The sequence below is a fragment of the Mercenaria mercenaria genome, chromosome 5 (genome assembly GCF_021730395.1).
Source record: "Mercenaria mercenaria strain notata chromosome 5, MADL_Memer_1, whole genome shotgun sequence".
NCBI classification, from domain to species: Eukaryota; Metazoa; Mollusca; class Bivalvia; order Venerida; family Veneridae; genus Mercenaria; species Mercenaria mercenaria.
In genome coordinates this window covers 89,229,636-89,257,394 of record NC_069365.1, presented here as the reverse complement: position 1 = coordinate 89,257,394, position 27,759 = coordinate 89,229,636, and the positions used below count along the sequence as shown (strand labels likewise).

Here is a 27,759-nt window from a genome sequence, read left to right as displayed (position 1 = left end):
CACATGAAAATGCTTTGAAAACATTCATTTTTGTTGGGTACTTATTTTTGTTGATTCCATGTTTGAGTCAATACTAACTTACTAAGTATGTGAAATTGAATCCCAATGAAAAAAGTAAAATTTCAGTTAACTTTATATTCGAAACTTGAAATCTGCAAATTCATATCCTTACAAATGTCTTATCCTGTGTGTAAAACTATCAGGCTCTGAATTTCAAACAAACAATCCAGTTTGGGATTTCAGTTCTCAGGTTATGCAACTATTCTCTGTGACCATCCTGCATTTCAGCTGAAGTCCACATAGCATTCTAGGATACTGCTGAACATTAAATAGCTTCTAGTACAGAGAAAACAATTTGTTTTCTTCATTTTTGCAATTTCTTGAATAAAAAAGTAATAATTTAACTTACATCTAATTTAAATGTAAGAAGCTTTTATCTAAATAGTTATGTCAAACCTCTTGGCCTTCTTGTGTCTGTAGCCAGGCTCGTGTCTGGGACTCGAGGATCGCCTGGTGGTACTGTAACATCTGTAACTTATTGAGCCGACCTTGTTTAGAGTTCGGAACACTCTCTTCTCCCTCCTCTACAACTGACATGCCTTGAAACTGGAAAAATACAAAATGAGAAATATAAATATGTTGTTCTTTTGTTTTTGTGTACAACAAAAATTCCACAATTCTCAAAACCTCCTGTTCTGGAATTTGAGTTTAGTGGACTGGAACAATCCCAATGAGAAACCATGCAAAGCAAAATGTCTGCTCAGAAATAACCTGATTAGTGGTCAATAGTTGAGACTGGTCTGCAAAACAACCAGAAATCCCATTATATTTTCATATATACCAAAACAGTAGAGTTTGCAGTCTGCAAATACAGCATCCAGTTAATTCAAGTGATTGGTCTCCTAACTTGTTCTATAATCACAGATACAGTCATTTTGAATACAGTTGCTATTCTTCAGACCATTTTACAGACACTTTTCAAGTAACAGAGTGATTAAATAATAAGGCATCTTTTCAAATCTTACACCATTATTTCAAATAATGGTATATTATATAATACCGGTAATTACATTTTTAAACTAGGGGTAGATTGACTTATCACACTGTCTGACAGATATTGACAAGTTTTTATCTTTTCAATCCAGTGATAATGCCTCTGTCCATATGTTAATCTAAAAACAAACAACCCAAATACAAGGGATACTGATGTAATATTAATTTATCTTTATAATCCAATAAGGGAGCAGTTATTGTGTGAAGGGGAGAAATAATTGTCCTTTGTTTATTTATTCTCAGTATGCAAATGTCTACTTACTCTTAATTTGCAATATCAAGTAATTGTATGAGACCTTTAAAGAATAAATGAAAACTAGAGCTATCACTGAAGGTGATGATTGCACCCCCTGCATGCTCTGGCACAGTACATTGCACTTTGACGCACACACGATTGCATAATTATGTGGACTGTGTGTGTATAGACTCCATGTACATAGTATAAGTAACAAAAAGCAAAGTCCCACAACATTGCAGAATATTTTTCTGAAAGAACCTAACACGCACCATGCACAAGAATTAAGGTTGGTACTGATCACTTGTGTGAAGTTTCATTAAATTGTGTGCAATGGATGGGAGATCAGGCACGCACAAGACTGCATGTGCAGACTCTATGTATATAGTATAGTAACAAAAAACAAAGTCCATAATCTGAACATACATCATGCACAACTAGGCTTGGTACTGATCACTTGTGTGAAGTTTAATTAAATTGTGTGCAATGGTTTGGGAGATAGGCACACACAAAATTGCATATGCAGACTATGTATATAGTATATTAACAAAAAACAAAGTTCCATAACTGTGCAGAATTTTTTTCTAAAAAAACCTAACATGCACCATGCACAACTACTGTTGTAACTGATCACTTGTGTATATAACACTACACTTTTGAGACCCCAAAACGGTCTTAATTTGCTGATAGTTTTTGTTCACAAGTTAACTTAAATCAGAAATGAAAAAAAAAAATCATCTTTTGAGTCAGGTAGTTTCCAATTCACAGGTGACATTTAGCATGGGTTTTCCTTGTATAGTATATTTGAATTTTTCTCAGCAAAGTATTTACAGCTAGCAACTCTTTTTCCGAAAAATATACATTCTGCATGAGAGATGTTGCTGTATCATTTTGTCTAGCGGCATTGATTAGCGCTTCAAGAAATGTCTAAAGTAATGAAATATAAAAGGCAGCCTCTAATTTGTGATAATAAAGTCAGAAGTCATTGTGGTTTTAAGAGAATTGTGTCCAAAATATGACAAATATAAATGAATATGTGCCCGTCTTTGCCAAAATGACTCGTGATGAATTAATGCTTTTACAGAATTAGCAGTTTTCTATGGTAAAGAATTGACCGGCTGTCTTCTACAATAATAAATATCAATTGGATACCAGAAATGATTGTGTTTTGGCTGTAATTGAATTCTCTGAGATACATGTCGTATCGTGGTATTATACGGGCTTGGTCATATATATTATATTTAAATAATTTATCAAAAAGCATTGCAGTATTTAATAGCATACTGTTTGCTTCAATGTGGGATTTATTCCTCCCCATCATAATGTCAGTTCCATAACTCTTGCTATTCCAATTTTCTCAACATCAATGTTGAAGATGATTACTCTCTGTGATCAATTTAAAAATATTCTGACATTTCAAATATATAACTTACATCATATAAAAAAAGGTGTTGAAAACTTACTGGGACTTTGGGCTATTCATTTAAAAAACATTTGAGCCATGCCATGAGAAAACAACATAGTGGGTGTGCGACCAGCATGGATCCAGACCAGCCTGCGCATCCGCGCAGTCTGGTCAGGCTCCATGCTGTTCGCTAACAGTTTCTCCAATTCCAATAGGCTTTAAAAGCGAACAGCATGGAGCCTGACCAGACTGCGCGGATGCGCAGGCTGGTCTGGATCCATGCTGGTCGCAAACCCACTATGTTGATTTTCTCATGGCACGGCTCATTTGTTTGTGGAAATGCATCCTACTTGTGAAAATCACCGCTACCCAACTTTTTTACTGGTCAGATGAAAAATGTTTTTTTTAACCTATATGCCGCAAACAATTTTTTGATTATGGGCTTGAGGGTTGTGGGGAGAGGTTGGGAGAGGAAAGGTCATGAGACAGAAACATTCTTATATGATACAATCAAAGCGGTACTTTTCTATTCATTACAATCACCCCACTAACAAGTGACTTGAATTATTTACACAGCAAAAACAATCATTTTTCATACTGGAAATAAGACTATTAGTTTTCTCACTTTTCTATTTACATTTCTCAACAAGAGGCTATCTGAAATACAACAAACTTATCTTCATGTTATCGAGCAATGTGTGATTTAGTCAAAGCCGGTACTGCAATGATCAAACATTACTCATGAGAGTTATCTCCCCTTTAACAAGATTTATCAGGATCTTATCTGAGGTCTGCTTTCCGCAAGCTGATGGCAAAAATTTGCAACAAACTGTCATTTTGTGTCTGTAGTAGCAGCTGTCTGACCACCAGAAATCAACTTGTCCAGGTAGCTTGTGAAATTACTGAGTTTCCTTAAAATGTTATCAGCTACATAACTACCCAGTAAAGAGACATTGCCCAAGGTTACATAACATTGTTTTGAGACCAGTCTCAGAATACTGCTCTGCTATTGGCTAATTTCAAATCAAAACTCTGAATCAACCAATAACAGGCTGGAGATCTGAGACTGGTCTCCAAACTTGAGTCCTGATTGGCTGACACAACATTCTAAGACTGTTCCGAAATACTCAGTTTTAACACCTCAAACCATGTTTTAACAACTCACAGTCTTGTAACTGATAACCTTTTACCCAAGCATCTCCCACCTCCACCCATTTTAACTACTTTTTTTTTTATTACATATTCATTGCTTATGTTTCAAGAAAGCAAAATCAAACCAGGGCTCAACTGGCTCATTCTTTTGTGCCATTTTAAGCATTAAAGACACAAAAATACAACTTCAGTGACAAGCTGGCAATAATTGCAAGCACAAAATTATAAAAGTTTGAGCGATTTCGGTTAGTAGTACTGTAGTGAGCAGGCTGAAAAGACATCTGGAAAATTACCATTTTTATACAGTCAAACCTGTATTAAGCAGCCAATAAAGGTAGAAATGTGATAAGACTGCTGATGTCAGGTGACTGTTTAAGGCAGTTGAAACTACTTAAGGTGAAACTTCTTAAGGCAGGTGAAACCACTTAAGGCAGGTGAAAATACGAACAAATTATCAATTTGGGAAGTAAGCAGACTGCATGCTGCTTTAAGAAAATGACTGCTTTATACAAGTGGCCACAAAGGGAAGGTTCAACTGTAAACCAAAAAAGTTAACTGCTATCTTATAAGATATACAAATATAGACTGATAAAGAGGTCTGCAGTAATATCCCGATCATGCCCAAGGGCTATGAACTGTGCATGACTAGTGCATATTTTTGAAAATTCTTCTAGAAAAGTCTAGTCTATGTCAGAAAACAACATAATAAATTACTTGGAGAAGATAATATTCATAAATTTTCCAAAACTCAGACAAAATCATTTTGGTAGGGAAACTCATTTAAATTATCCCTACTTCCATTCACTTTCAGGCATAAGCTATATTTAAAAATGACTGCAAATAAAAAAAAGAGAAGAAATTGTTCCAATAGCCTATATTTTTGTATCCATAATTATTTTACATGGCAAATTTAATGATCTTTTCGTTCCGGTTCACTGTGTGTGGCATAACGAAAGTTTTTTTCTTGCAATCTGCTGGAATACTTTGCTGTCATGCTTCTGACAGATTAGTTATGCAAGACATACTTCAGTAACATTATGAATTATAAACAGAATTTCTCATTTTCACCATAATGACAATATTATTGGAACCCTGCCACGCCTGAACTCTGAGAATGCGAGAAGAAAGAATGCGATTATTTTCTTAGGTATATATTGTTGCTGTATTTGACAGAATTTTATATTACTGACATTAATTTTTTATGTTTTAGAATTTGTTTGATCTGGATTTTATGTTTTATTTAGTTTGGACTTTATGTGTGATTAGGTTTGGGTTTTATAATTATGTGATCTGGGTTTTATGTGTGGCTTGTGTTTTATATGTGATTTTAATTTGATCTGGGTTTTATCATGATTTGGTCTACAAACTTAATGTGATCCAGGTTTCATGATTGTGTAATTCAGATTTTAATGTGACACCCAAATCACTGATTGGGTTTTAGGTTTAATGTGTGATTTGTGTTTCATAAGTTATGTTGTTTAGGCTCTATGTGTGATTTAGGTTTTATTTGTGATTTCAGTTTTATGTGTGATTTGGGTTTAATGCACCTAGTTTACCAATACTGACTTATTTGGAGTACAAAAAACATATGACAAAATTGTTGTCTCAGAAATTGTCGCAGTAGAATCTGCTTTACACATGGATCAAATTCATGCCCTTCAGATTCCCTATAGTGCAGTGCTAACCAGGGGGACTTCATATTTATAGACCCTAATATAAAAGCCTTAGACTGACATCTTGTTCGTTCAAGTCCTACAAAAGTCATGTTAAATCCTCTTTAATAGCACTTCATGAAAAAATCTCAGAACTGACATATGCATAGAAAGTCGAGGGATTTTCTGAGAAAACTTCAATGTTGGCGTAACAAATTTTTTTTGATCTCAACAGACTGTATAAATCTTGTGAAAACCTGGCAACATTAAACCACTGACTGTTTTCTCAATCATGTAATTATTCGCTAATCTCAGATTCAAAATAAACAAATGGAAGAAAGCAGTACTTCATAATTTATATTTTTTTGTCTCAAACATATTTCATCTGATATTATTATCATATATTCACATACAAAATTTTAAAAAAATGTTTTTGCTTCTATGAAGAGGAATTTTTCTTCTTTAATTAAAAGAGAGAAAAAAAAACATATATAAAAATGTTGGTATTAACTATGAGAAGTATGTTAGCATATATCAGATTTTTCTACACTAACAAAAAGTATTTATATTCAATTTTGATGACATTTCACTTTGAAATGTGAAAAAATGTAAGAAATCATCAATTAAAGGGAAGTAATTGTGAAGAAAACACACAGACAATTTTTTTTTGATAGGGTCCAATATTATGACACTTGAGCTTATATAAAATATTTTACAGACTGAACAGGAACAGAGCTAACAGTTGATTTTTGAATTTCCGGTGTAGCCTTGACCTTTGAGCTAGGGGTCTGTACTGCACATGACACATTGTTTCATTATGGGGAGTATTTATGTCAAGTAATATTAAAAAACCCTTATTTGATGACAGAGTTATGGACCAGAAAGGAAAATAAAACAAGAGGACCATGATGGTCCTGAATCGCTCACCTCTTCCCACATGACCCAGTTTTGAGTATGAGACGTTTTTTCTATTATTTGACATAGTGACCTAGTTTTTGAGCTCATGTGACCCAGTTTTGAACTTGACCTAGATATTATCAAGATAAAAATTCTGACCAATTTTCATGAAGATCCATTGAAAAATATGGTCTCTAGAGAGGTCACAAGGTTTTTCTATTATTTGACCTACTGACCTAGTTTTTGAAGGTACGTGACCCTGTTTTGAACTTTACCTAAATATCATCAAGGTGAACATTCTCACTAATTTTCATGAAGATCTCATGAAAAATATGGCCTCTAGAGAGGTCACAAGGTTTTTCTATTATTTGACCTACTGACCTAGTTTTTGACGGCATGTGACCCACTTTCTAACTTGACCTAGATATCATCAAGGTGAACATTCTGACCAATTTTCATGAAGATTTCATGAAATATATGGCCTCTAGAGAGGTCACAAGGTTTTTCTAATTTTAGACCTACTGACCTAGTTTTTCACCGCACGTGACCCAGTTTCGAACTTGACCTAGATATCATCAAGATGAACATTCAGACCAACTTTCATACAGATCCCATGAAAAATATGGCCTCTAGAGAGGTCACAAGGTTTTTCTATTATTTGACCTACTGACCTAGTTTTTGATGGCATGTGACCCATTTCAAACTTGACCTAGATATCATCAAGGTGAACATTCTGACCAATTTTCATGAAGATCTGATGAAATATAAGGCCTCTAGAGAGGTCACAAGGTTTTTCTATTTTTAGACCTACTGACCTAGTTTTTGATCGAACGTGACCCAGTTTCAAACTTGACCTAGATATCATCAAGATGAACATTCAGACCAACTTTCATACAGATCCCATGAAAAATATGGCCTTTAGAGAGGTCACAAGGTTTTTCTATTATTTGACCTACTGACCTAGTTTTTGATCGCACATGACCCACTTTCAAACCTGACCTAGATATCATCAAGGTGAACGTTCTGACCAATTTTCATGAAGATCTTGTGAAATATATGGCCTCTAGAGAGGTCACAAGGTTTTTCTATTTTTAGACCTACTGACCTAGTTTTTGAAGGCACGTGACCCACTTTCGAACTTGACCTAGATATCATCAATGTAAACATTCTGACCAATTTTCATGAAGATCTTGTGAAATATATGGCCTCTAGAGAGGTCACAAGGTTTTTCTATTTTTAGACCTACTGACCTAGTTTTTGACGGCACGTGACCCATTTTCGAACTTGACCTAGATATCATCAAGGTAAACATTCTGACCAATTTTCATGAAGATCTTGTGAAATATATGGCCTCTAGAGAGGTCACAAGGTTTTTCTATTTTTAGACCTAATGACCTAGTTTTTGACGGCACGTGACCCAGTTTCGAACTTGACCTAGATATCATCAAGATGAACATTCTGACCAACTTTCATAAAGATCCCATGAAAAATGTGACCTCTAGAGTGGTCACAAGCAAAAGTTTACGGACGCGCGGACGCACGCACGCACGCACGCACGGACGACGGACGACGGACACCGCGCGATCACAAAAGCTCACCTTGTCACTTTGTGACAGGTGAGCTAACAAGACAAGGGTGTTAGGTACAACACATTGTCTCATAATGGAAAAATGTGCAAAGTAATATTAAAATCCCTTCATGGATGACAGAGTTATTGACCATACAGGGAAAACAAGAGCTGTCTGATGACAGCGTGCTTGACTATTCGAAGAACTGATTCAAGAATGGGGTCAAAATATTTCCACAGATATTCAGACAAAAGAAATAAAGAGATTAGACAAACAATGTTCCTGTATTTCTTTGATTTCGATAAGTCTTGCACTAATTGGCAATGTATGAACCAATTTCAAAGTCCAAAAAGGGCCATAATTCAGTCAAAATAGTTATGTACTCTTGCCTACAGATGGAAATCGTAATGATAAACAAGTGTTCAAAGTTTAAAAGCCATATGTCAAATAGTTTTGACAAAACGTGGACTTGTATGAAAACAGTACCAATTTAAAAGTCCAAAAAGGGCCATAATTCAGCCAAAATAGATCACAGAGTTATGTACTCTTTCCCACAGATAGAGACTATTATACTAAACAAGTGATAAAAGTTTCAAAGCCATATGTCAAACACTTTACAAAAAATATGAACTGGTACGGAAAACTTAACCAAGATTTCTAAGTAAAAAAGGGCCATAATTCAGCCAAAATCCATGATGGAGTTATGTACTCTTGCCTATAACTGGATATGGTGATGGTAAACAGGTGTTGGAAGTTTCAAAGCTTTATCTCAAAAGACTTTGTCAAAATATGAACTGGTACAAAATATTAACCCAGATTTCTAAGTCAAAAAGGGCCATAATTCAGCCAAAATCCTTGATGGAGTTATGTGCTCTTGCCTATAACTGGACATGGTGATGGTAAACAAGTGTTGAAAGTTTCAAAGCTTTATCTCAAAAGACTTTGTCTAAATATGAACTGGTACGAAAAACTTAACCAAGATTTCTAAGTCAAAAAGGGCCATAATTCAGCCAAAATCCTTGATGGAGTTATGTGCTCTTGCCTATAACTGGACATGGTGATGGTAAACAAGTGTTGAAAGTTTCAAAGCTTTATCTCAAAAGACTTTGTCTAAATATGAACTGGTACGAAAAACTTAACCAAGATTTCTAAGTCGAAAGGGGCCATAATTCAGCCAAAATCCCTGATGGAGTTATGTACTCTTGCCTATAACTGGCCATGGTGATGGTCAACAAGAGTTGAAAGTTTCAAAGCTTTATCTTAAAAGACTTTGTCAAAATATGAACTGGTATGAAAAACTTAACCATGATTTCTAAGTCAAAAGGGGCCATAATTCAGCCAAAATCCTTGATGGAGTTATGTGCTCTTGCCTATAACTGGCCATGATGATGGTAAACAAGTGTTGAAAGTTTCAAAGCTTTATCTCAAAAGACTTTGTCAAAATGTGGACTGGTACGAAAAACTTAACCAAGGTGTGACGCCGAGGCCGACGCCGTGGTGAGTAGGATAGCTCTACTTATTCTTCGAATAGTCAAGCTAAAAACTCCTACTGACCTTTGATTCTCAAGTATGACCTTGACCTTTGAGCTTGGGTTCTGAGTGTTGCACATGGCATGTTGTCTGATTACGGGAAACATTTATACCAAGTAATATTGTAATCCCTTGATGGATGACAACAGTTCTGGACTGGACATGTAACAGACCCTGTTCATGCCATGTTAACATTTAACTACCAAGTGTGACCTTGACCTTTCAGCTAGAGGTCTAAAGTTGTGCAGTCCGGACAGGAGAAAAGCCCTGTTGACCTTTGACCTCCAGTGTGACCTTGACCTTTGAGTTAGGGGTCTGAGTTTTGCGCATGACAGGTTGTCTCATCTTAAGATTTGTGCCAAGTAATATTAAAATCCCATGAAGAGTGACAGCAATGGACCGGACACGAAATTGCTGGAATGATGGAAACGGAAAAGCGCAATCCTACAATCCCCGAAATTGGTCTTCAACCAGTAGGGGATAAATAAAGAACAGGATACTAAAGTTTAATGTTAAGCCCTCACCTTGCTTCTTTAGCTTCCTGTTAAACATTAAGAAAATATACCTTTGAATTGCCTTTAAATTAGTAGAAGAATTTCAGTTCTAAATTTAATTTTCGAGAGTGTTAATTTCTCTGTCTAAAGATGTAAATTTTACATCTATTTTAACAATTTTCTACTTCCAGACCATCGTGATGGGTCGCCTGCCTTTCTAACAGATTTTTGTAAAATTTGCTTTAAACTTATAAACCCCTGAAGTGCTTTTACTGTTTTATAATCAGAAAAATGTTCATTTAATGGCTGGCACTGTCCTGGAAACAAATCCGATTATTAACAAATTTTCGTTTGTTTAATTACTTTGAACGTCTGCTGTGGGAAAGTGCGAAATCTCGGCCTGCTCATTAATGTTTCAAAAGATGCTAATTTCAATCAGGCAGAAATTTACAGTCAACTGTTTCCTATAAATTCAGTTTTAATTGAAATAAATGACGTTATACTGAAATATGCAAGAATCTGCAAATATCAATTAATGTACTGGTTTGAACACTAAGTTCTTCCCTGAAGATACCTTTGGTTTTTAATTCTTTTCAAGACAGCGAATGAAATTTTCATAAACTGTTCCAATAATTTATTTCAAAATGCAAAATTGAGCTTTAATTGGCACTTTTGAGACCATTAGTTACTGTCTGCAATCTATTATAAGACATTGTAAGAAACTGCCAATCCTTTAACTGACTGAAAATATAGGGTTTAAATTAACTTACCCATAATGGGCTTTTCAACTGGACAAAGATTCATTTCTTTTATTAGTATGTGTTGTTGACTATCTTTATACTAAAGCTTCAATAAGAAAGTTAATTAAAAAGGTTGGTGTGTGTGGGTGGGGGGGGGGGGGGGGAGCGGAGAGGAGAGGGGAGGACAGCTGTCCCCTTAAAAAAGAATGTACTAAAGCAGCTGCAGCAAATGCATGTCAGGAACTCATTCTTGCAAACCTGTACTGAAACAATCATAGATATAAATATACAAAATCTTAGGAAACCTCACCTTTTCTGATTCTGGGACAGAAAATGTTGACATAGTTGTGTTGTGATTATCTCTGGAATTACTGTGTTCAGAATGATCATCTATATCAAAGCTCACTTCCTTTCTTTTCAATGACATCATGTTTGACATAGGCTCATACGACAGGGTCAAGTGTTCATGACTATCTTTCGCATTGTCCAGATAATGAGAAGGATCTTCCATATAACATTTTGGATACTTCTCGTCTGGCGCAACAATGTCCAAATTTTTTCGCGCTTTACTCCGATGATCGAAACGTCTTAAAAAACATATTACCATGATCATTACAATAGATAAAACAGCGGTCAGAATTACTACAATTACGACTATCAAAGTGTTACTATTGTTGTCATCTCCTCTAAGCTGTGAGGTAGCGTTAATGGCTCTAACCATGATGATTTTTAAATCGGAGTGTGTCGTATGCTGGGGATGACCTCCATCTTTTACTGCAATTTTTAGATTGAAAGTTCGATTCTTTGTAATCTCAACAGCCTTTGTTAAATAAATTCCGCCTAATTTATTGTCAATGACAAACAGATCGTCTTCATTTCCTGATGTGATATCATATGAAATAATCGTATTTACTCCCTCGTCAACATCTCTTGCTTCAATTTGTGTTACTTTATATCCTGGATTAACATCACTTAGCACTACAACAGTTTTATTGCTGGCGACAGGAAAGTACAGTTTTGGTGCATTATCATTTGTGTCGGTGACTGAAATTGTGACATTGGCAGAACTTTTCAATCTTGGCGTGCCCTGATCAAACACAACAACTGTGAACACGTAATTGCTTTTTTCTTCTCTATCTAACTGCCGATTTGTTTTAATGGTTCCATCTGGAAAGACAACGAAAGGTACAGAAAATTCAAATTCTGGTTTGATTACAAACATTATCTGGGCATTTTTGCCCTCGTCAATGTCTGTAGCTGTTAAAATCCCAACAAGCGATCCAGAGTTTTTATTTTCTGTGACAGAGAAGTTTTTCGGATTATCAATCCTTGGAGCATTGTCATTTTTATCCTCAATTGTCAGCTGAACTGTTGCTTTATTAGACAAAGACGGCTTTCCAAGATCTCGAGCAATAACTTTGAATGTGATGACGGGAGTTTCTTCACGATCGAATACTTGATCTGCGCGTAAACTACCATCTCTTTCATTAATCCAGAATTTGTATGGTGTGCTTTCCTCATCAACATAATATCGGACTTCCCCATTTTTATCCAAGTCCTCGTCAAATGCGATAATTTGCACAAAAGTTCTGAATTCTTTGTGATTTTCAGGAATTATGCCAGTGAAAATTGGCCGCGTAAAGATCGGAGCACAATCATTTTCATCTAAAATTGATACAAGAAAGCTGGACGAGGCAGTAAGTGAAGGGGTCCCAAAGTCATGGCAACTTACTATAATATTATGCAAGTCTTGTGTTTCTCTATCCAATTTACTTTTAACAACAGCCTTATATCCTTTTCTACCCATTCTCAAAAGTTCAAATTTCTTGTCTGAGATTTCACATTCGACTTCTCCATTTTCATTAGTGTCTGTATCAACAACATTTATATGAGCAACAAATGTACCTGGATTTGCGGATTCTAGAATGTTTTTAAATTTAGTGTTTCCTTGTTCGAGAAGGTTAATTTGTAGACTCGGAGGATTATTGCCTACATCAATAACATATACTTTGACAATGGCCTGGGTAACATGAGGCTGTTTACCATTGTCGCTGGCTTCTACGATAATTTTGTAGGAAGTCCCCGATTCATATACAAGTTTATCTTTTAGCTTTAATTCTCCATCATCTTGTGAAATCTCAAATATATTATTTACCCTAGCATCTAACTGGTTTTTACTTAATCTATACGTTATCTTCCCATTGTTGCCAATATCTTTATCTCGAGCCGTGACTGTGAGTACTGTAGATCCAATAGTTACATTTTCTCTAACAGTTATATTATAATTTGTCTGAGTGAAGATGGGGGCATTGTCATTAGCATCGGTAACAGTAATATTAACTGATACAGCACCAAATTTTTTCGGATTTCCGCCGTCCATGGCAATAATTACAACATTGTATTTATCCTTTGATTCTCGATCCAGCAATGATTTGAGAACAAGTTTAACTGTAAAGCTTCCGTCAAGTTTTCGAATTACATCTAAGCTGAAGTTACCATTTTGTTGACCGATTTCATAAGCTTGAACTGAATTTGTTCCTGCATCAAGATCTATCGCACTGTCGATATGGAAAGAAGTTCCAACAGTAGCAGACTCCGGGATATCAAGTAGAACAAGACTGTGTGGGAAAAGTGGCGCATTATCGTTTATATCTTCTATAATAAGGGTGACAGAAATTATTTCGAAAAACGAACTCTGGGGACGTGATGATCTGACAGCAATGTCAAAATTGAATGAACATAATGCCTGAGACTGGCAGACAGTTTTTGACTCTCGATCAATTACAACAGCTGTAGATAAAATCCCTGACGTCTGCTGCAGTGTTAACAACGTCTGGATATAGTTCTGTTGAAGGAAGCCATATTTGATATGCCCAATCTCCTCCCGTGGAATGTTGGAAGAAAAACTATTTGAAACGTCACCAACGAAGCTATCCGGAGCCCTTTCCTCTTCAATTGTAAAAGTAACTTGGTAATTCTGTGCCACAATAACTTTCAGTAAAACAGTCAGAAACAGACTAAGTAAACAACCATCATTCCCTGATATTGCCATAGCGACTGCTGATACCCCCTCTCGGAATTTAATTGTAAGATGCGGGTGGTCAAATATTCATGGTATACTGTCTTTAACTTCTCCAAATAGGTCTCTCTCACGAACCAAACAGTCTGAAATAGACAAAGAAAACATTTGTCAAAATGTTAAAATCTAAAAGAAGTAGAGATAGACCGAGAGAAAATGTAATTCTTGCTTGAGTGATATCTTTCCGTCTTCATTTTCTTTATCAACATCTTTAAAGTTGTCCCAGTGGAAATAAAACTATCTGAAATTTCAAATATTTCCCTGTATCTCTTGCCTTTAATCACACATCCTTTATGAAAAAATATTCATCATGAACATAACCCATAAAAAAGCAATGAAAAAGATAAAGCCCATTGTCATATAACAGACTTTGAATTTTCGCAGATATTTCTTAAAATATTTATTAGAGCAAACTGTTACACCTTCAACCTCCCTAGAGGCATCTACATAGAATAATTACTTAAACTTTGTCTGGATCTTGCAAGATAAAGCAGCAGTTTATGAATAACTCTGTTGACCAAACAAAGCTTTGCAAAAAAAAATCAGGAATCTTTTTTTCTTAGAATTAAAGCATTATTATCTGTCACATTCTAGGATAAATAGCACTATAAATATCAATTATATCTATTAGAGTATATTTACATCCAGTTATATTATATTCTTAAAATTAAGTCAAAATAGAAATAACACCGGGGTCATGTTTAAACTATTATTTATTTATCTACCAGTTTTGATCCCCTTGGACCTTCATCAGAATTATGTACAGTATAACTCTTTTTTTCAAATTAGCGTGACTGTCAACTATGTATATCATGTAAAATTACCACCAATAAATTGAATCATTACAATTAAGTAAAAATTTTAAGCAATAAAATAAATAATGTCATAATAAAAAGATTACCCATCTTGCACAAAAATGTATACTGTATTTAGCATAATTGTAAAATATAACCAATATATTAATATAATTTTTTATATAATATTATATACATAATAATTCTACATATTTACAAAAATGAAAATTTAAGCAGTAAAATACTGTTAGCATAAAAAGACTTCCCCACAGAAAACTTCCTGTTTCTTTTTTTGTGATTTCAAATAAAAAACTTGACCTTCCAGCCATCATTTATAATAGCCTATTTGTAAATGCATTCTAACAGTAAAATAATGTAATATATTATTTACCTGTAAAGTTCTCAATGTCCTTTTTTACTTACAAAATTTCTAGAATTTCTCCATCATGACTTCAAATAAAACTATTTTATTGAAAAAAAGTGATTATCATGTTGGCATCATTCTAACAAGGCACCTTTCCATCACTATAGAAATCAAAGAAAGCTCTTGAATTGGCAGAATACTGACTTCCAACATTTAATGTCAAGTTTCTTTAGTTAATGCCATGAACAGCAGTGAATAATTTCAATTGTGCTTCAAGCACAAACAATAAAATCAACGCTATTTAGAAAAAAAAATACACAGAATCAAAGCCCTTCCTTGACAAGTCAATTGAAAACAAAAACTACAATGACATCGGAGCTACTCCAACATTAAAGAATCGGAAAAGAATGAGTTCTATTGTCATCGTACTAAAACACTTCAGTTACGACAACCTTTATAATCCCGCAATCACTATCAATATTCCAATGATAGAGCTGCCGCACATTAACATTCACTGATCCAAAGCTGAAAATATCAATATACGGGAACTGTTTCCTATTAAACTAAGTGCTAATTAGGTTAAAAGTAAATCTTTTACTTTCTTCACTGAGTAAATAATGTTTAAATGTAAGGGGCGGCTGTATATACAAAACAAATGGCAAAGACTTAATTCCGATACTCCAAAATAGAGTGTCAAATTCATACATTTATTTGCCAAATAACGTAAACTTCAATTCAATTTAGAATATTTTTCAACATTTTGATACAATGTTTAAATTTTTTCAATAGAAATTCAAAGTTAAATGAAATATGCCATTTCATTTTTCAAAACATGAAACAAAAAAGAAACACTTGACAGTCGTATAAAAGTATATAGTATCCATTTTTATTGACTGAAAACAGGATAATATTATTGGACAGGAAACGCTATCGAACAAAGAGAATCTTTACTTAGCAAACAAATATGGCTTGGGATATATTTGATCAACACTGAAAAGTAAATGACAGAGAGTCTATTAAATCCTTCCAACTGTTACGAATTGCTCCCCAGTGCAACAGAAATGCTATGCAATTGCTCTCGGAGGACCATTACCTTATAAAACTTAAAACACTGAGATAATACTGAAATATTGTAAATGGCGCGTTTATTGCAAAGAAATTGGGACACTAATATAATTAAGAAAACAAGAGGGCCATGAAGGCCCTGTATCGCTCACCTGACCTATTGACCTAAAGATCATCAAGATCAACATTCTGACCAAGTTTCATTAAGATATGGTCATAAATGTAGCCTCTAAAGTGTTAACTAGCTTTTCCTTTGATTTGACCCGGTGACCTAGTTTTTGCCCCCACATGACCCAGATTCGAACTTGACCTAAAGATCATCAAGATTAACATTCTGATTAAGTTTCATGAAGATACAGTCATAAATCTGGCCTCTAGAGTCTTAACAAGCTTTTCCTTTGATTTGACCTAGTGACCTAGTTTTTTAACACACCTGACCCAGATTTAAACCTGACCTATAGATCATCAAGATTAACATTCTGACCAAGTTTCATTAAGATATGGTCATAAATGTGGCCTCTAAAGTGTTAACTAACTATTCCTTTTATTTGACCCCCGTGACCTAGTTTTTGACCCGACATGACCCAGATTCGAACTTGACCTAAAGACCATCAAGTTTAACATTCTGACTAAGTTTCATGAAGATATATACAAAAATGTGGCCTCTAGAGTGTTAACAAGCTTTTCCTTTGATATGACCTAGTGACCTAGTTTTTGACTCCATCTGACCCAGATTTAAACTTGACCTAAAGATTATCAAGATTAACATTCTGACCAAGTTTCATTAAGATATGGTCATAAACGTGGCCTCTACAGTGTTAATTAGCTTTTCCTTTGATTTGACCCGGTGACCTAGTTTTTGACCCGACATGACCCAGATTCAAAATTGCCCTAAAGATCATCAAGTTTAACATTCTGACTAAGTTTCATGAAGATATAGTCATAAATGTGGCCTCTAGAGTGTTAACAAGCTTTTCCTTTGATATGACCTAGTGACCTAGTTTTTGACCCCACCTAACCCAGATTTGAACTTTAGCTATAGATCATCAAGATTTGACCAAGTTTCATTAAGGTATGGTCATAAATGTGGCCTCTAGTGTAAACTAGCTTTTCATTTGATTTGGCTTGGTGACCTAGTTTTTTATCCTACATGACCCAGATTCAAACTGGACCTTAAGATCATCAATATTAACAATCTGACCAAGTTTCATGAAGATACAGTCATAAATGCGGCTTCAACAGTGTTAACAAGCTTTTCCTTTGATTTGACCTGGTGACCTAGTTTATGATCCCAGATAACCAAATATCGAACTCGTCCAAGATTTATTAAGGGTAACATTCTGACCAAGTTTCATTAAGATTGGGCCAAAAATGTGACCTCTAGAGTGTTAACAAGCTTTTTCTTTGATTTGACCTGGTGACCTAGTTTTTGACCCCAGATGACCCAATATCGAACTCGTCCAAGATTTTATTGAGGGTAACATCCTGACCAAGTTTCATTAAGATTGGGCCAAAATTGTGACCTCTAGAGTGTTAACAAGCTTTTCCTTTGATTTGACCTGATGACCTAGTTTTTGACCCCAGATGACTTAATATCGAACTCGTCCAAGATTTTATTGAGGGTAACATTCTGACCAAGTTTCATTAAGATTGGGCCAAAAATGTGACCTCTAGAGTGTTAACAAGCTTTTCCTTTGATTTGACCTGATGACCTAGTTTTAGACCCCAGATGACCCAATATCGAACTCGTCCAAGATTTTATTGAGGGTAACATTCTGACCAAGTTTCATTAAGATTGGGTCAAAAATGTGACCTCTAGAGTGTTAACAGTCAAATTGTTGACGACGGACGGACGGACGGACGGACGGACGACGGACGACGACGGACGCCGGACACAGGGTGATCACTAAAGCTCACCTTTGAGCACTTCGTGCTCAGGTGAGCTAAAAACACACGTCATTTTAAAACCTCAGGTTTAACTTGTCAAATAAAAATTATGGTGTTATAAACAGCACATAATTTTGTATTTGTTAATTATATTAAAAGGAATTACTGTCGGGTCTTCCTCCACAATCAAAGCTGGAAAGTCGCCGTATGACCTAAAATGTGTCAGTGCGACGTTAAACCCAACCAAAAAAAAAAAAAAAAAAAAAGAATTACTGTCACAAACCTTCAATGACATTATCCTAAATAATATTTTTGAAATTTTGGTCTTTAAAAGAATATAATTATCTGAAGTATTTAAAATCAAAATGGTGTTATATACCACATACTCCTGAATACAGTATAACTGTTGTCCTCATAATGAATTTTTAGCACTTGCTAACACAAGGGTACATATTGGCGACAGAAAATATTTCATTACACCACTTTAATTTCTTTTATATTCAATCTGAATGACATTAAAGCTTTGTTACGAACACAAAAATAAAGAATTATTTTATTCCATTTTTAATAAGTTCATTTATTGGATGAAAGAGAGTATAAGTTATAAATTAAAGACACCTGCCAAGCAGATAATTATTCAAAATCTGAATTCTTCACAACACAGTCAAAATAAAAATTAAAGACACATTAAACTGTGAAATTTTACTGTAAAATCCAGGGCTCAGAGAATATCTGGTTTTACATACAATTTTCTTATCTACATCAGTACTTAAAAGTTTATCTATTTTATCTAAAGTTAATCTCCGACAAAGCCATTCTCATCTTGTACAAATCAGTTTTACTTGTAAGAAAACAGAGTCACATGAGCAAAAACAAGTTTTGCTTGTAACATAACATAATCGTATTAGCGAAAAACAAGAAAAGAGAAATTTGTAGAAAATGAATATCGGAACTTGCAAAAATATAGCCTAAAATCAATCAAATATTGTTACAGTGATAAATCAAATATTTTTACTTTTTATTTGTAAGAGTCAGACAAATGGTCTTTTGATGTCTGTACTATCCTACAAATTTACATGTTGGCCTTCAAAAATAAATAACAATTTGGAATAATCTTTAAGATACACTATAGATATACTATAGAAGAACTGCACTATCAAAGTGTTTTTGCATGGAATAATTAGTCATCTAAGTAACAGTAATTGTGAATGAATCACTGCCTATCTTTTAAAACTCTCATTTTCAGCCCATTCAGAGTGTTTTAATTGTTTCTTAAGTGGTATTGTGTCTTTAAATTAGTTCTCACCTTTTAGACTTTTAAATCAGTTAATTTCCTTTTTATCTGTATGCCAAGCAGAAAAACCTGTTTTTTTCATGTTTTTTTTTTCTTTACGATTTTTGTGTGTTTTTTTTCTTTTTTTTTGTTTTTGTTTTTACAGTTTCCTTTTGTTGTTATTCTTTTTTTCTAATGGAATAATCCAACAAGATTCCCTCTTGCAGCCTATTCTCTAAAGACAGCTGAAGACTACAGTGCTTAAGCTAAATTCTATTTCAGTATGATTTTGTTTTACAGTCAGGTCTGCAAGTATTATAAAGGTGCCAGTCACTCTACCAGGAGGACATAGGTTAGAACCTCACTATAAGCCACAACTGTCTACCGTCATTTTAATTCTCAAATTATTCAAACTTTCTGCACAACAAAAATATAGAATAACCTTACTAGTATGCTTTTTGTCGTATTAATTCATTTTTGTCAATTAATGTGAAGATTGCTAAAATGGAATAGTGTTGTATTTTCTACATTTTTCATCAAATGTTTTGTTCCTACATTCTTGACAGACAATGTTACAGACAGTGAGGAGTCACAATTGTTAAAAAGAAATCAGAAGTTATAAAACACTTGCCAAAGTTTAAACTACGGGTTATCAAAATTTAGTACTCACAGAAAGCCAGATAGGGTGTCACACTGAGATTTTAAGTTAAAATCCAACAAACAGACTTTAAGTACAATTTCAACAGACCCTTTTCCAAGATTTCTTGTGGATTCCGAGCTGTGGGGGATTTAGTCAGATTATGAAATATTATAATAAACTGATTAATAAAACATGGTAAAACTTGCTGTGAAAAATTAAACCCTGCAATAAAGATGCTAATAAAAATGAGCTGTGCCATGAGAAAACCAACATAGTGGCTTTGCAACCAGCGTAGATCCAGACCAGCCTGCGCATCCGCGCAGTCTGGTCAGGATCCAAGCTGTTCGCTTTCAAAGCCTATTACACTAATAGAGAAACTGTTAGCAAACAGCATGGATCCTGACCAGACTGCACAGATGCGCAGGCTGGTCTGGATTCATGCTGGTCGCAAAGCCACTATGTTGGTTTTCTCATGGCGCAGCTCAAATGATGTGCAGAAACATTTTCTGATCATAAATTTACTGTTAATGTACTTTAAAAGAATATTACAAAGTTCATTCAGTTAATGAAGGAAGATAACTGTATATCTGTTTTTAGAGTAACTGGCCCTGATAAAAGTAAGAGTTGTATCCCTTTTACCTAAACTTGATGATAAATTTTCTTGCCAATTATGTTAAGTATTATGGAAAAACAACAGAAAATTTTTCATTTGAAATTTATTTACTTACTGTAAGTATCAAAAGCAATCCATTTTAACATCTCAACAAGTTTTGTTCTACAGCTGGTTACAATAAATAAGTTGCAAAATATGTTAATGCTTTAAGATAACAATAAAAATAATATATATGACAGAAAGATCAGTAAGAACTGTCTGAAAAAGTTACCATACCAAAAAAGTAAACAATATTACACAATGTGACAAAATCCAGTTTAAATATTCCTCGATTACCCTCTGGGGCTGATGGTGACATTATTAGCTGCTGAAGAAGGCACCAGCGGACATCGCAAGTCAATAAATCTCTCACGCTTGTCATACCAATTTCACACTTAAAGGATTAAAGGATAAAATTTACAGGAAGTTTATTAAGGAAGTTATTTTGAACTGTTACAACCCTGGCATCTACCCCCTCAACAACAAAATTAGAGTGAATGCAGTGGCCCTGTGGTAACACTGAGTACGAAACCAGGGATTGTAAGTTTGAGCCCTCACGTAATTACTCCTCCAACTAAACTTTCTAACATTGGGATTAATGTGCTTTACAACTGACATGCTTAAGAACCAGGGAAGTTATGGAACTGAAACATCTTCTGAATAAAAGAATAATGAACGCATTTTAAATTTAAGAAACATAAACTATTTATACCGGTAAGTTCCATTAAAGGTCCATAATGCTTTAAAGTTTTATCTTAAAACCAGATGAAACAGCTTTCCAAATAGATGTTATGTGTACTTACATGGTTAGAAAAGCACTACTTTTAATATTGCACATGAACCGTTATAGTTAGAGCCATGAAGGGAGACAATAAAAACAATAGATTCAATAAAACATTCTAGTATATTCATCAATATTCAAACCTTTGACAGTGTTACAGAAATTAATTATCAGATATAGGATTCAACAAGAAATTCATGTGTTTTATGTTCATAACGAAAAGTGCGGCAGCCTCATCGTTGACAAAGGCATTATGGGCCTTTAAACTTCAACTGTGCTTGAAATGATTACAATACTTTCATTAGATTTTAAAAATGCTTTTTTGTTTTATTTGCCTTTGCAAAAGCTTAGCATATGGGTGAAATTGGGGCAAAGAAGTAATTTTTCACTTATTATTTCAAAAATCATTTAATATCATCAAATTTTGTAGATTTGAAAAAAAGGATAAAAATCCATAAATTTCAACTTCATCATAAAATGAGTAACCCTTATCATGCTGGACAAGATTGATTCTGCCTTTGCGACCAGTGTAGCTCATGATCAGCCTGCATATCTGTGCAGTCTGATCATGATCTGCACTGTTCGCCATTCAGTCAGTATGTTTTTGGTAAGCACCCCTTTTAACAGTAAATGGTACTGTCCAAATTGAAAGATGGACAAGTTCATTATAGAAATTTAGCAGGGTAAGGATTAAATTTGGATTCATGATGCAACCACAAAATCCATAAAAATGAGTCAAAAACAAGAGCTGTCTCTGTAGGATGACACATGCCCCCGATGGCACTTTGAATGAATAGTTATGGCCGATGTTAGAGTTTAGGACCTTTGACCTATGGAGCTGGGTCTTGCGCGCGACACATCATCTTACTGTGTCACACATTCATGCATAGTTATTTTAAAATCCATGCATGAATGACAAAGATATGGACCGGACATGCCCATCAATGCACTATCATGAAAAATGATCTTTAATGTCTAAGTGTGACCTTGACCTTTGAGCTACGGACCTGGGTCTTGCATGTGACACGTCATCTTACTGTGGTACACATTCATGCCAAGTTATTTGAAAATCCATCCATTGATGACAAAGATATGGACCGGACACGCCCATCAATGCACTATCCTTTAACATCTAAGTGTGACCTTGACCTTTGAGCTACGAACCTGGGTCTTGCGCATGACACGTCGTCTAACTGTGGTACACACTTATGCCAAGTTATTTGAAAATCCATCCATCGATGACAAAGATATGGACCGGACACGCCCATCAATGCACTATCCTTCAACATCTAAGTGTGACCTTGACCTTTGAGCTACGGACCTGGGTCTTCGCACTGCACGTCGTCTTACTGTGGTACACATTCATGCCAAGTTATTTGAAAATCCATCCATCGATGACAAAGATATGGACCGGACACGCCTATCAATGCACTATCCTTTAACGTCTAAGTGTGACCTTGACCTTTGAGCTACGGACCTGGGTCTTGCGCACTGCACGTCGTCTTACTGTGGTACACATTCATGCCAAGTTATTTGAAAATCCATCCATCGATGACAAAGATATGGACCGGACACGAAAATTGCGGACAGACCGACAGACCGACAGACAGACAGACGGTTCAAAAACTATATGCCTCCCTTCGGATTTTAACGATTTTACAGTAGATACTGTTATAAATGTAGAGAAAATTTTACAATTTCAACTCTTTGCTGTCCCATGTTGACTGCAAAGTCATTGATTTTTCTATTTGAAGAAAGTGACAGCAGAATTTAAGTAACCTCAGGCTACAACACTTTGACATTTTGGAATTACTTGCACCTATGTCTGTAAATGGTATATAAATATATCAGAAAGATACTGATTAACTTTTTTCTCCTAGAGACAGCTAGAAGTCTCTAGAGCAACAGGAATTATTTTATAAAGGTATCCCCTGCTAAATTTCTAAAATGAACTGGTCCAACATTCAATTTGGACAGTACCATTTATTATTCGAAGGGGTGTTCAATGAAAATTTACTGACTGAATAGCGAACAGTGCAGACCATGATCAGCCTGCATGGACGTGCAGGTTGATCTTGGTCTGCACTGGTCGTAAGGCAAAATCACTTGCCGCCAACTGGCTGAAGGTTAAAGGTAAACTACTTAAGACCCAAGTTTCATGTTTGAAAATAATATTATGTTTGATTTTAAGTCTGAAATTGATCTTTTTCAGCAAAGGATTTTGCTATTTGGACTAGCAATTGTGTGGGAACCATCAGGGGACCAATATTTATGGATTTTAAGTTCTAGAAAGTTTCACCCTCATTTTGGATCTGATTTTAAACCATAAAATTCATGAAAATTAACCCATCATGAACAATAATAATTTCGCAGAAACAATTATGTGGCTAAAATGACAACAGGACATTTCAACTAAAAATCTATTAGCAATTATGACTGTACAATATCGTTTATTTGAATACTATAAATATCAAACAAAAAATATCAGTTAAAGTATTGTAAAAAATAGCAAACTAATGACTTTTCTATGTAGTATAAAAATGTTATATGGCGTCTGCTGATGAAAAAATATTAAAACATCAGTCAAATAAAATCTGTGACAGCTTTTTAGCCAATTCAGTTATAGTAATCGATTTACATAATATTATAGAAACTTAAGCTTGTATTAACATTTCATCTGTATTTAGTAATTTTTTTAAACTTATATAATCTTTTTTTTTAATTTTTGGTTAATCTTGGTCTAGGAAAATTTACTGTGTTCTATAAATGCTAAGATATTATTCTTATCTTCCGATGTGTTGTAGATCTTTTGTTTTCAAAATGACTAAATTTACAAAACGTGACAAAGGCGTTAAGAAGGACCGGTTGTCGTCAAAGTAAACAAGGAAAGCTAGGAGACATTAATCGAATAAATACACAGTATGAATAATGGATTATTCCAAGATGCTGTATATGTCTGACACCATCAATGAATAATCAAATTCGGTGTCGATGTCATACTGGTAAAAAATGTCCGACGTGTAAATAAATATTTACACGGATGTGAATATTTACACTGTTGTGAATATTTAATGTTGATGTGAATATTTAATGTATATGAAAGTCAGAAACAGATCATTTACCTAATTTTTGATATGCCCTTTTGCCACCAACAGCTGACATACACATCAACTTCAAAGCTTTTATTATCTACGCACTTTTCATAATTATGCTACAAACAATGAACAAAGGAGACTAAAAGAATCCATCTGGAAGAATTTTTCTAAAAATTTAATATCAGTTTTTTTCTTGTAAAATTTTTATAACAAATATATATGTTTTTTTGATAAACAACTTTCTACTTTCAAGCACATTGACGACTGCCTTCCATTGGAGGATATTTTTTCTTGGCTTGACAATATTTACAGGTTATATGATCATGCAAGTTCTGCACTGGAGGGTTCTGTCAGTTGCTTTATTTCTCAATGTAAGTTCATTACAATTGCACTACAATATAAATGATAGAAGTTATTTCATTCTTTTGAACCTTTACCCTCCTCAATTTCTAAAATGAACTGGTCCATCATTCAATTTGGGCATTACCACTTATTATTCAAAGGAGTGTTCACTGAAAATTTACTGACTGAACAGCAAACAGTGCCAGCTGATCTTGGTCTGCACTGGCCGCAGAGGCAGAATACCTTGCCGCCAACAGGTTAAGTTAAAAACACTTCAACACGCTACAATTTAAATGGAATTAACTTACATCCAATATGAAGTTTACATAACATAGTGGAAAAACATTGAAATTTACATATCGTAATGGGAAAAAATGTTTACTATTCAAATATATAAAGTTGTCTATCAGATTTTGGTCATGTAACGCAAGTGTTCAAAGCTATGGTCAACCGGATATTGGTCATGTAATGAAATTGTATGAAAATTTTATGACAGATTAATATAATATTATCATAATAAGTAAGCACTTATGATATAAATGTAAAAGTGAGGCAGAAAATTTCAGACAAACACCTTACTAATTTTTAATATTCACACCTTCAAGGGAGGTAATTATAAAGGTTACAGTTCTTGCCGCTCAATCCAGTGGCTTCAAGCTCCACTAGGGTCACAACCACAACTTCGCATATGACATGTTCCAGGAAGCAGACTCAACAGTGGTTCAAATAAGTGTAACAGTCTCATTAAAAATGTGCAGCCTTGACCAGGATTCGAACCTCGGACCTTTGGCTTACCGTGCCAACGCTCTACCAATTGAGCTACCGAGGCCACCCGATACGAGAACTGCTACATAAGCTTGAAGCTTTCATGACAATCAAGGTATAAGAAATTATATAAAATTAACAGTAGTAATAATGCAAACTTTTATGAAAGGCAAAACAATATGAATCAAGCTCTATGTAAATTTAGTGTTTTTGTTCCATAAATAATTGAGCCGCGCCATGAGAAAACCAACATAGTGGGTTTGCGACCAGCATGGATCCAGACCAGCCTGCGCATCCGCGCAGTCTGGTCAGGATCCATGCTGTTCGCTTACAGTTTCTCCAATTCCAATAGGCGTTAAAAGCGAACAGCATGGAGCCTGACCAGACTGCGCGGATGCGCAGGCTGGTCTGGATTCATGCTGGTCGCAAACCCACTATGTTGGTTTTCTCATGGCACAGCTCAATTATCTAACAGAATACATGATGTGGGAGATTAATCAGATGAAAAGTTGCAGTGCTTTGAATTGATTGACCACTTTTAATATCCCTTACGAAAATGAAATATGGAAACAAGCTGGCATTAAGCTGCAAGGTAACTGTCAATGATCTGGCAACAGTCTGTCAAAAAAAAAAGGTAACTGGAAATAATCTGATTCCTATATGGGAACAAACTTCCAAGAAAAAAAGTTTAGCTGAAAATTATTATAAATATGGACACTATTTCCATATTATTTCCAGTTTCTGGGAATAATCTGCAAACTATATGACAATAAACTGGCTCATTACAATCAGCATGTAAACACACTGACAATATTGTCAGCTTGTTTCCAGTGTCTGGAAGAAATCTGGCAGGAAAATGGCAAGAAACTGGAAATAAAAAACATAATTTCTATAATCGAATTGAATGAGTACTGAGATACCAGCTTGCATACAAAAACTTAAGCAAAAAATGCTATGTGGAAAAAGGGGCTTAATTAGGGAAAAAAGTATAGTTATGGGACCTGCTTAGTACATGTCCGGTCATGACACTGAACAAGTGTGTAATTAGTTTCAATCTATAATTTTGTAAAATAGGGGCATGTCCAATAACTTCTATTCTTTGAATAATCGAGATAAAAATTACATAAGTGACAATATTGTATGGATTGGCTGTCTGTCTGACAGTACATTGGATATAAATTTACTCAGAGCAGATTCTGACAATGCACTGGCTACACAATGGCAATACACTGGCAATATACCCATCTTAGCAATTTTCACAGCAAAACAAATATTACAAGACACCTTATCAAAATGGCCAAGTGTTGCATTTTTCCCTCCAAAACTATTTTCAGTTTTCAATAGTTTTCCAGCACTGATGGGCACATTGTAAAGGTACTTTTTCATCATTTTACAGTTACTTGTTTTCATTGTAACACAGATTCTGTCCGCAACAAGTATTTTTGCTAAACATTAATTTTAAAAGTCATGTATTTTTCGCTACCCTGTAAAATTAAACTTGCAAATTTACCATAATCTTTGTCAAATTTCCTTTGGTTTCAATATTATATTATTGATAACTGAAATATTGCAAATCTGAATTTGTATTAAAATTGAGTCACAAGCAAATGAAGGTTTTAAGTCACATTAAAATTCATATTAAACATTAATAAGGATAAATAGAAAACAAGAGGGCCATGAAGGCCCTGTATCGCTCACCTGACCTATTGACCTAAAGATCATCAAGATAAACATTCTGACCAAGTTTCATCAAGATATGTTCATAAATGTGGCCTCTACAGTATTAACTAGCTTTTCTTTTGATTTGACCCCGTGACCTAGTTTTTGACCCAACATGACCCAGATTCGAACTTGACCTAAAGATCATCAAGTTTAACATTCTAAGTTTCATGAAGATACAGTCATAAATGTGGCCTCTAGAGTGTTAACAAGCTTTTCCTTTGATTTGCCCCCATGACCTAATTCTTGACCCAACATGACCCAGATTCGAACTTGACCTAAAGATCATCAAGTTTAATATTCTGACTAAGTTTCATGAAGATATAGTCATAAATGTGGCCTCTACACTGTTAACAAGCTTTTCCTTTGATTTAACCTAGTGACCTAGTTTTTGACCGAAGCTGACCAAGGTTTAAACTTGACCTAAAGAGCATCAAGATAAACATTCTGACCAAGTTTCATTAGATATGGTCATAAATGTGGCCTCTACAGTGTTAACTAGCTTTTCCTTTGATTTGACCAGGTGACCTAGTTTTTAACCCTACATGACCCAGATTCAAACTGGACCTTAAGATCA

The 27,759-nt window shown here is 34.7% G+C and overlaps 1 protein-coding gene across 5 annotated transcripts in view; it reads right to left on the bottom strand.

Moving 5' to 3' along the window:
- Positions 1 to 27,759, bottom strand: part of LOC123557884 (protocadherin beta-15-like) — a 119,241-nt gene that overhangs the window by 6,384 nt on the left and 85,098 nt on the right. For 4 of the 5 annotated variants that reach the window (XM_045349638.2, XM_053544254.1, XM_053544255.1 and 1 more), the window contains 2 exons: positions 11,037 to 13,891; positions 457 to 606 (listed from right to left, as the gene is read on the bottom strand). In XM_045349638.2, the coding sequence (XP_045205573.2) occupies positions 457 to 606; positions 11,037 to 13,778 (2,892 nt within the window). In that variant the 5' untranslated portion in view covers positions 13,779 to 13,891. Of the gene's footprint in view, positions 1 to 456; positions 607 to 11,036; positions 13,892 to 14,990; positions 15,139 to 27,759 lie in introns of those variants that run through there. The other variant, XM_053544257.1, reaches the window with a different exon arrangement.